Below are 11,290 nucleotides of genomic sequence, written 5' to 3'. Positions count from 1 at the left end.
GAACTGAAAACAGTTTTTGAGACAACTTTGAGATGTTGGTTGAATTTATTTGATCAAGTTCCTACAACTGTGAATCAAGTTGGCTCAACATGGAATACATAATTGATACAACTTGCGATTTGTTGACTCAACTTTCTGTAGCAAGTAATGTGGACTGGAAAACATTACTTAAGAGAACTAAAAAAGATGCTGGTTCAACATATTTTATCAAGTTAGGGCAACTTGTTTTTTTTCCCTCATGCTCTATTGCCAAGTTACTTGAGTTTACAGAAATTGCTAGGTTTAAAAAAATGTAAGTGTAGCACAGGTGATTTTAGCTACATAGTTACAAGAGATTCAATATACACACAGTAGTTCTTTAATTCATTTATTTTGATTTTATTTAAATGTATAATTTATTTGGTTGCTAAACAAGAAGAAAAGTATTTCTGAAAAGAAAGAAACAAAAAGAAATTGTTTTTGTATGTGTTTAATTTATTTTTGAGGTTTTTCATTTGGTTTCGTCAGGTTATGTGAAAATAGAGTACTGCCCCTTTAAGCCTGCTCTTCTAGAACGTGCTCGCGCCTCGCGTGCAGCGCGAGAGCTGAATCCTCCATTTTGAGCAGATCGTTACAGCAGAGCTCCTGTGGGTAAATGTGTCTGATCATCGTTGTTTTGAGACCAAATATCTGATATAAGACAACCATAGACACGGATTTGTCTAGTGTTAATGTTTTTTTGTATGTTTATGTTTGAAGTGAGAGAAACGATGGTTTAATATCAATTGGTAAATGAGTTGCAGGGAATTGTGTGACGAAGTTCTATGAAGTACGTTAGCCTATTCACTTTATGTGAAGTTTTGAGTTTATTATTAATGTGTTTGTATGATTTAATGTGAGTTTTATCTAAACTTACTTTATGTGAATATGTAACGTATGTAATTTGATTTGAGTTATTGCCAGGGACGTCACTAGGATTGGAAGACAGGGCAGGGTATTTGTAATTTGCGTTTGCAAAATCTTTGCACTCTCACATCTAGAGCTACACTAATGTCAACAACCAGTCAAGAAACCAAGATGTTAACAAGTAAAACGTGACAGACATATCCTCTTCTTCCATTTCTACTCTGTTAAAGAAAAGTTACTATAATGTTAGCTTTTAGACACATCAAAGCTGCATGGGGGAATTTACTTAGGCCAGACTTTGCTCCTGATGAGTTACTATAAGCAATGACTTAAATGACTTAAAAATCTGTCCGCTCATGTAAATGTATGATAAAGTAATAGCATACTATATCTAATTCCTCTCTATAAATTGTCCACAGAAGGCTATTTAATTACACAGAACCGCATGTATTCAACCTATTTTTGAGCTAAAATACAAATATACAGCTAAACCTAAATTGAGCTAAACCTATAGGCTACAAATACCACAGCAATTTTCACACCCTATACTAAATGTACCCTATACAATAGCCTACTCATCTGACACATATAGTGTTTTGACATCGACAACCCAACTGCATTTTACCTCAAACTTGCGACTAGTTAACTTTCTAAAGTAGCAATCGCTTCTCGGGTCGACATTGACACACTGACAAAAGTATATTCTGAATTAAAAATATTTTTATACCACTTTTTAATGTGTGATTGTGTAAAGGTGTTCACAAGATGCCAACCTTTCGCAAACTTCCTTTCAATGTCGAACACTCATGGGAGGGTGTGTGTGTGTGTGTGTGTGTGTGTGTGTGTGTGTGTGTGTGTGTGTGTGTGTGTGTGTGTGGCGCGTGCGTGTATGTGAGAGACGCAGGGAAAGGAAATGCAGCTGAACGTTATTTGCTCTATGTAAGACATTGATAAAGACGAAAACTAAGGACATTTAATCTATAATTTTATTTTAGTTAGTTTTGCCGAACACATATTACAGATTTGGTTAGTTATTGTTTTTTTTGTAATGCCTCGTTTTTATTTTTATTTCAGTTAACGACAACCCACCTAGTTTTTGTTTTTTTCCTTCATTTTCGTTAACGATTAGGCCTATAACCTTGGTAACGACGAGACGAGATGAATCCTCCATTACTTGCAGTAGCGCTCCGGTCTGCAACGCTCTGAAAGCTGCCACAGTTCACACCAATGCAACGAGACGCGGTGCATCATCTTGATAGCACAACGACTCTTTGTACTTCTGTCCAACTTCCGAGTTTTCGGATATTTTTTTGTAGCTGGATATATATAATTTGTTGCGTCTAAATATGAATGAGGATACGGTTTTTGATAAATCAAATTGTTATTGTTGTTCTTATTATTATTTAGGGGGGTTTAGGAACATTTTGGGGTAGCTTCAGCCCCCCTAAAATAGGCCTAACGATGTCCCTGGTTATTGCCGTAATGAGATAATAATGCAGCTTACCGCTGATTTAAGATTGTTATTTCCCTCTGAAATTATTTTGATATAATTTTGACCTAAAATACAGGTCAGGTTTTTGTTCCTGTGGACAAATATCTGGATATTCACTTTGATGGCGAGCCCCCATGGATCTGAACACTAGGGATGAAACGGTATGGAAATTTCACATCACGATTATAGTGACCCAAATTATCACGGTTATCAATATTATCACGGTTTTGTTCAAATGAGATGAAAGTGTTCAAAAAGAACAGATGCACACACTTAAAACATTTCAACAAGTTTTATATTTGAAAATCAACAAACAACAAATAAATCAAGCAGCTCTATGCACTTTTTTAAGATAGAATCTATTCTTTTGGATTTCCTTCCTTATAATGGTCGTTAATAGCAACGCATGCATAATAATTGGTGTAAATATAATATCTAATATTATCTCTGTAAATGTATTCTCAAGCAATATTCTCATCAGTGTTCTATCAGCTATGACACATTTAAATCAGCATATTTTGTGTACGAGCCCAAACAGTATCCTAGTGAAACAATGCATATCCATATTTTCATATGATTTGAAAGCTTATTTGATTATATATCAAAATTCAAAATGTGTGCATCATACCTGACACCTAGATGAACACTTAACAGCTGGTTTTATGACTGCAAGTCATTCTCCAAATGCTATTGAAGTTAGAAATGTGTATATCAATGTTGTATGTAGCTTTAGAGTCAAGCCAACTTTATGTCAGTCATATCAGATGCGCTGTGGTTCTGCTGTGTTTGTTTGAAACTATTTTCGCTGCTGAAATGGAACAAAAACAGTCAACCACTGTATGAGGAATGAATCTCCTGCGTACAGCGCACGTTTTGAGTGCAGGTTTCAGTGATTGACAGTGCGCTCCGGTTAATCTGAACGCCTCTGATTATTAGAAACACGTGTGGTTAGTTATAATGCGCAACGCGATTATAACAGATGGCTTTTGAGAAGACTATAATAAGTTCAACCGCCAAAGAGGCTAGTGTGAGTGGTAGTAATATCAGACGTAGTTTTGGTATTGAGATTAACCCTTAATCGTCCCTTGGGCTCCAGCTGACCCCACTGGACTTTTCCTCCATTTTTTAAAAGTGTTCCCTTCATCTCAGGGCCATGAGACTCGGTGACTTTTCCTAAATAATCTATCTAAACATGCACAAAAAATCTGGGCTTGATTTGGTTGTTCTAAAGGTGTGTACATTTTTTTTTACCGTTTAAGTCCCTCGAGGTCAGATTGACCCCACATTGAAAATGAATGGGAAAGTGTAAAAAATACATTTTTTTCACCTTTTTTGTCAATTTTTTTTTACTAAATCCAGTATAAATCTGAAAATTTCCACATTTATATCAAGGTCTGGTCCTAGAGCATAAACACAAAGTAGAACGAACTTTCTGTCTCATACACGCATGCACGCACAAATCTTTGATTAAGTTTCCCTCAGGACTTTTGTAAAAGCCAAAATATGACCACACCTCAGATTTGGTCCTTTTAGAGGCTGAACAATCCCCTGAGTGCTGTCACTGCCTTCTGCCATTTCTTCTCATTCAAAAGACAGCGGTGCGCTGCACCAGACTGATGCTGACTGGACAGGATTTACCGCAAGTTTTCAAAATCGTGATAATCACGCGCGGTTTTAATGTTAATTAATTTTTAAACTATATTTCTAACCGTCGGTACATTTTATCGTGAAACCGGTAATCGTTCCATCCCTACTGGACACTAGACTGTCGGATTGAGCAGGCCTAAACCCATACTGCAAACTTTTATTTATTCAAATTTGAGTTGGGATCTTCACTCACAATCTTTCCTCAACTTTTTCCTATCACTTTTTTTTTTCCTCTCATTTTTTTGCGCTTTCACGCAATAGGACTGGACTTGTGGTTTTTCCTGAAACAGTTTTTTTCCTTTATTTTTTTAGGGAAAGCAAAGCTAAATTTGTCTGAAAAAAATAATCAGAACTGTTCAGGTTGAATTTTACTGACTGAGAAATATTTCTGGTACACATTCATTTTTGATTGATCGATTTGAATTTGGTATTCAGACTGATATTGAATGAATGTGAACAAAATTGATTTGCCATACTTTTAAGTGTGTGTTCATTTAGAAAGGTGCACCTATAGGGATCTGTGAGCTCTTATATTGTTGTTGTTTTTTCATTGATGTTATTTTTCTTGTAATTGGTTATTTGCAAAATCACCAAGAGTGTTGAGAACGTCCGGTCTGTTTTAAGAAATGAGCCAAAGCAATTGAGAAGGATCTTTGCCACTTTGGTGGCACTGACTATTTATATGGGAAAGGAATTTAGTTTTGAAGCATGCGTGAACAGTTTTGGGAGAGATATTAGCTTTTGCAAGTGAGCTATAGTGTTGTGCTGAACTGTAAGACCGTTTTGCCAAAGGATCTTACAATTTTGAGAGTGTAATTTCTGTTTCAAGAAATGAGCCAAACCAATGGAGAAAAACTGTAAAACATTTGGATGCGGCGTGGTGGTGTGATGGCTTTAGATGGGACACGATGTGCTTACCGTATTTCTTAAATCGATTTGGTCAGATTTGTACGACTCCGTGTTTTCAATTTTAATTTCCATCAGTCTTATGGCTTTACTGTTCTCTGCCTCCTTTTTGTTCCTCGAGTATAACTGCTTTATAAAGTTGTCTATCTTCTTCTTGCTGCACAAAAACACACAAGACAAAAAGATGGTCAAACACTGTTACTGTCTTCAGTTCCCAGATTTCCCACCGATTGAGAGTGTGTAGAACACATGGTTGTGCACAAGAAACATACATCTTTTCCTTTTCGTCCTGATAGCGGTCCAGTTCGTATTCATGGTCTTTCATTAAGTGCATATACATCCACCCTAAGTGCCGTTCAAAGTCCTGTTGCACTGTGCATATGCAACATCATACATTAGGGGTGTAACAATACATAGCTTTTTTATATCTTGATATACGATGTAAATTATATGATTTGCGTTATAGAGTTGTTTTTATCCAAGGCTCAGCTGTGTTTACAAGGTATAATTCAGCCAGAAATGTAAATCCTGTCATCATCTACTCACCCTCATGTCGTTTCAAACCTGTACGATTTTCATTTCTTCAAACTTCAAAACACAAATGAAGATCATTTTCAAGAAACCAGAGAAAGATTTCTGTCCCTCCATTTAAAGTCCATTCCTCTCAAAAAGATCCAAAAAATGTCATGAATGTCTCATGAACCCTCACCGGTCAAACAACGCTCACTCAAATCCCTCAGACATGACATTTATCAGTACTGTAGCCGACTATACTTGCTGTAGCCATTACACAATGTATTTTGCTTTATATTTATGTTTAAATATTATAATGTTATTTTTTGAGATGTTCCGATACCCTTTTCCCCTTCCCGATACCGATTCCGATACCTGGGCTCAGGGTATCGGCCGATAGCGAGTACTGATCCGATACCTGGGTGTGTATCTGTATATACACAGCTGTATTCACTACTAGCCCTGTATGAACTGCTAGAATTATTTTATGGTGTGCTTCAGACTTATCCCTTAATAAAACATGGTAAAAAAAAACGTTTAAAAAGTGAACTACTGTATTTATTACAGTATTTGTATTATCTGACATGCATTTGACAGTAATATTATTTATTTTTCTTAAGTGAAGAAGAACTTCAAATGCAGTCACAAATCTAACACTGCAAACTGAAAAAGGTATTTTAGTTTTACAATATAACTGTATAAAAAACAGTATAATAAATGTAGGAATATAAAAAAATTATATATTAATCAGAAAATAATCTCTTTACAACCTTCTAGGCATAACTATTATTATTACATAAAGACGCAGCTAAATCTACAGTAGGCTACAACAGTAGCCTAACATATTCTGAAAATTTCTTCACGTTAAACCGAAACTTTTATTTTGACGGGTTGCCGTGAACACCTTTGAGTGTCTGTGTTCATGATATGACACAGTAAATTCTCATGAAGTGACGGTTTATGGGTTTGTGTCCTCATATAGTGCCCATAGACTGTAAAAACGCACGTAGAGGTAGAGAAACTGGGGGAGGACAAAGACAGCAAGCGAATGTCACGCGTGCGTGCGTGCGTGCGTGCGGGCGCCCGCCATCCTCACAGAGACGAAATACTGCTAAACAGCGGACATACTGCTAATGCTTTTTCATTTCTTCTTCGCTGCTCTAAACGGGTTGCTTGTGGCAACACAGCACAACTTCCTGTGTTTGCAATGCATTCTGAGCAGCGAAGAAGAACCGCGCAGTGGTTAGGCAAAGCTCGCGGTCATAATAACCAGGTCTTGTTTAAGAAAATGGTATCGGATCGGTACATGGGTTGAAGTACTCGCCGATACTGATGCCAGAATTTGTTGTGGTATTGGGGATATTTCCGATACTAGTATCGGAATCAGAACAACTCTAGTTTTTTTTTATTTCATCTGATTATGAAAAGTGCAAAGATGCACTTAAGTTTTGTTTTGTAGAAAGCCTTTCTTTAAAGTGACTTTAGTTTAGTATAAATTGTGTCTTAATTTTAATCAATGTTTCCTCAGCCAATTGCCTGGATTTAATAAATAAGAAGCAAATCGGCTATAGCAGACAGCAATCGTGACATGGAGGCGCGGGAGCGATCTTGATTGCTCTTGAACATCTCATAAATAAACCCAAACTCAGCCTCACAGACATGAGAAATGTGTGTATAGAACGCTTGAAGTGTCCACTTTTAAACGAAACAATTTGAAACGAAAATAAATATTTAATCATAGCGCAGTGTTCCCACGAGCAGCTCATGACTGGCGTCTCAGAGCGGTTCTGTTCAGATGCTGCGCTTCATCAGTTTAGCACACATCTCTAATCCAGACTTGAGCAACTTTGTACACATTTGTTGTAGTATTAGTTCTTACTTTGCTAAAAAAAATATATTATTTCTGATTCAGGCATAGCTTTCTGCCCATTCAATTAGGCTAATAAAGTAATGATAAAAAAAACAAATGCTTGATCAAGGCAGAGAACCTAAACTCTACTTTCTTATGATTAGATCTGTGACTGACTGCATTGATCATCTGAAGCGCACACACACTCCTCAAAGTGAAAGCGCAAACATCATTTAAATCACCAGATCACATCTAGTTTTAGTAATATAATTATTCGAAGAATTTGAGATGGTTTATTCTTATAAAAACAGGAGTGCGCACGGATGAACGTTTCAGTGACATTACTAGGGCTGTAATCTCCCAGTCGATTAGTCGATTTTTAGTCGATACGTTCTGGCTCGACCAAAATTCTGATTGGTCGATTTTTTGCCGCGTTCATTTAATCAGTTTTGCCACGCCGTGTTCATTTCATCAGGTGGAAAGCTCTAATTGCTAATGGGGGTGTTTTCAGAGCACCCCTGTTTCAAAGGTAACAGTCTGCCTTCAGAACACCCCCATTGTTTTCACTTCTTTTGGATTAGCCCAACCAACTGGCGAAGAGAAGTCTCTCGCTGGTCCTTTGTTTTTCATTCCTCGCTGGCTCAAACGCACACCCATAGCGGTAAACTTGAGGAACGCCCATCAACATACACATGAGGGGAAGCGTCACAACACCGCGCTAAGTGGATCTGTACTGTCAGTTTTGCCGCGTTCATTTCATCAGGTGGAAAGCACTAATGGGGGTGTTTTCAGAGCACCCCTGTTTCACAGGTAATAGACTGTCTTCAGAACACCCCCATTGTTTTCACTTCTTTTGGATTAGCCCAACCCACTGGAGAAGAGACATATTGAAGAAGGCTAGTTTTCTGTATATTAACGTTATTTATTTAATGGTGAGAGCGTTTTTTCTGCTCTTGTTTAATAAATATTCATTTTTTATTAAAGTGGACGTGCCTTTTGTGTTTAAGAGTAAAAGCTTTATGTTAATAGTCTATTCGTGTCTCAGCCGCAAAGCTGAACTCATGTTCACAGAGCGGCTGAAATGATACTGTCTGTCAGTTATTATAATACATATGACAAAAACAATTGTCTAAATGATGTTGCATATTCCTCAAAAGTTCTTGTGATGATATCTAGTTGACAACATAGCCTATGATTTACGAAAATATTGTACTATGATATTGCGCAGGTGCACGTGATGCAACGCTGTCAGAGCCTCATTTCAGTGCAAAGTAATCTGGTCAAAAACTATTTAATATACTGCAAATAGCCTACTAGTTTTTTATGTTTATTTATAATTCATTTAGGCAGACAACAAGGCTACCAAGTACTGCGCACAGTGCGCAGCTAATTAATTTAACTTTTTTTTCCTAACGTAATTTTTAGTCGAAAATTTCAGGACTTCAGTCGACCAAGATTTTCTTTGGTTGATTACAGCCCTAGACATTACTACATTAACCACTATATGTAGTGTTGAATATAATACATAGTAATGCAATGGGGGAATATTTGTTTGTCCTGATAATAATATAATAACAATAATATCATTTAAATAATAATTTAAAAAAACATCTCTTCTTTATTTATACCGCGATAAATATTGCATTGCGAGTTTAGTCTCAGGCGTTTGCATGGAATCGTGACACGAGTGCATCGTTACAGAGTTATACATATGCAAAACATCCATTGTGCACATTGGCATGACAGTGCTTACCTTTCCAACGCTTGTGGTGACTTTTCCCACGCTTGTGCTGACCTTTCCCACGCTTGAGATGACCTTTCCCAGGCTTTAAGCTCTTCCATGTCTTCTACCGTTTCTTTTTGTGCTATGGTAAAAAACTCAGCTCTGAAACATGACGAAATAAAAAAAACAATAAATCAGTGTCTGGCAACCAAAACTGAAACAAATTAACATGTAAAAGTACTTACATTAGTTCGGCCTCCAGGTCAATCGTCTTGCTTCCTGGTGTTTTCTGAGACATCTGATCGGCCACTCCGGAGTCCTCACACTTTTCCGAGCTAATATAATGAAATAGCTTGGGAAGTGCGTACCGTTTTCCTGTTTTTATCTCTAATCTTTCAATATGAAAAAAGTCCCGAATCTGGAGAGAGAATTACAAAAACATCAGCTCGCGTGTTGCATTTTATCACACATTGCTGTGTGCTGACTTTACTGAAAAAAACATCATATCAAAAACAAATACAGTTTCTTTCAAGATTGGCAGAATTATTTGTGCATTATTCACCACTTCCAGCTGTTTCAGGGGGTCATCAATTTCCGGGTGGCTACAGTCCATGATCTTATCAAACGTATCCTGAACCCAGGACTTGATAATATAATCATGGCGGTTCTGGAACTGAAGTTCACTAACTTCCCTTTGCTGTAGAACACATGAATAGTAAGTGATCTTAAGAGACAGAACTGTACAGAAGACATCAGTGTGTCTTTTTGTCTATGTAAATGTATGTGTGTATTTACCAAATCTCTTAAATTACACGATAATCTGAACATCTTATCCTCTTGTGCTGCTACCCTCCACTGGGAATGTGTGTTCTTGGAAGTAATTTCATTGAGGACAGACCTCATTTCCTCTAACTCCTTCTGCATTTCATTCTGCCGATTTAAAATACTCTTCTCTATGTTACTAAAAACTGCACTCCTTGGAACCTTTCTTTTAGGCACATTGATGCTCTCTTCTTCTCTGCCCTTTTTTTTCTGTCCTTTTCTTTTCGGCCCTTTTCTTTTCGGCCCTCTTCTTCTCTGTCCTTTTCTTCTCTGTCCTTTTTTTTTTCTGTCCTCTTCTTCTCTGCCCTCTTCCTCTTCTTTCACTTTCATACCCGGTAAATACATCTGAGAAACAACAAGTGAGAAAGGTTAGAAGAGAACATATGCTACACACAAATGAAAAACCTAATGCACACAATTTACAAGCAGTAGATATATTTCATATGTGACCCCGGAGCATAACACCAGTCCTGCGTCTCACGGGGATATTTGTGGCAATAGCCAACACTTCATTGAATGGGTCAAAAAAAAAAATTATTTTACGCCAAAAAATCATTAAGATATTAAGATCATGCTCCATGAAGATATTTTGTACATTTCCTACCGTAAATATATCACAAATGTATTATTAGTAGTAATATGCATTGCTAAGGACTTCATTTGAACAACTTTAAAGGAGATTTTCTCAATTTTTAGATTTTTTTACACCCTCAGATTTTCAAGTGGTTGTATCTCGGCCAAATATTTTCCTATCCTAACAAACCATACATCAGTTGAAAGATTATTATTTTTTAAAATTTCATTATGACTGGTTTTATGGTCCAGGGGTGACATTAGGGCTGAAACAATTCCTCAAACTTTCGGATTCAGCTCATCTCAAGATCCGAGACTGCATGATTATTGCTCAGTAGCGCGACCCGTTTAGCGATAGCATCACGCTTACCACGGACAATTTGAATAATTGTAATGTGACAATCGGGTGCGGATCTAGAGAAAATCATATGCGGGTGGATGGTTTGTTTTTAACAGCAGATTCGGTGACGTTAGAGCTGATCCGCGCATCTCTACTCTTGTTCTTGTTCCAAGTTTCCTTCCTGTCCAATCATTTTTGTTTCTTACAAAAGCCACAAAGCCTTCAGAAGACAGTAAAGGCTTGTGTCATACCTGAGCTGAAGCTGAGACTTGAAAGTTAAGTTCACAACATAAATGCATGTTTAGCCATTATTATCATCTATATTACTATTATATTGATTTATAGGTTGAAGGTTTTGTTTTAGGTTCTACTATGTATTCCTTTTTAAAGTAATTTGAAATTGATTTTTATATATTTTTTATTCATATATTTGTATTTGCATTTTGAATATAATATGGCAATTGAATGCACTAAATTGGTTTAGTTTTCACAGATATTAATGTATGCAATTTCAGCAATAATACTTAAACTTTTTCTATT

The 11,290-nt window shown here is 36.8% G+C and overlaps 1 protein-coding gene across 1 annotated transcript; it reads right to left on the bottom strand.

Moving 5' to 3' along the window:
* Positions 1-1,991: 1,991 nt before the first annotated feature.
* Positions 1,992-9,751, bottom strand: LOC307136687 (uncharacterized protein). Its single transcript, XM_079833935.1, has 4 exons — positions 9,578-9,751; positions 9,261-9,433; positions 9,046-9,177; positions 1,992-5,087 (listed from the first exon to the last, which is right to left on the bottom strand). The coding sequence occupies exons 1-4, from the start codon at positions 9,626-9,628 to the stop codon at positions 4,919-4,921; spliced, it is 525 nt and encodes a 174-aa protein (XP_079690061.1). The 5' UTR covers positions 9,629-9,751; the 3' UTR covers positions 1,992-4,918.
* Positions 9,752-11,290: the final 1,539 nt, after the last annotated feature.

This window comes from Gobio gobio (genome assembly GCF_949357685.1).
Source record: "Gobio gobio genome assembly, chromosome: 13".
NCBI lineage: Eukaryota > Metazoa > Chordata > Actinopteri > Cypriniformes > Gobionidae > Gobio > Gobio gobio.
This window is presented reverse-complemented; position numbering and strand designations above follow the sequence as displayed.

Bases quoted from the DNA above. Each gene is read 5' to 3' on its own strand.
- LOC307136687 (XM_079833935.1), bottom strand. From the start codon at position 9,628: ATGGACTGTAGCCACCCGGAAATTGATGACCCCCTGAAACAGCTGGAA. The intron at 9,178-9,260 runs GTAAGTACTTTT...GTCATGTTTCAG, and splicing joins GACCTGGAGGCCGAACTAAT to AGCTGAGTTTTTTACCATAG. The intron at 5,088-9,045 runs GTAAGCACTGTC...GTTTTTGTGCAG, and splicing joins TCACCACAAGCGTTGGAAAG to CAAGAAGAAGATAGACAACT.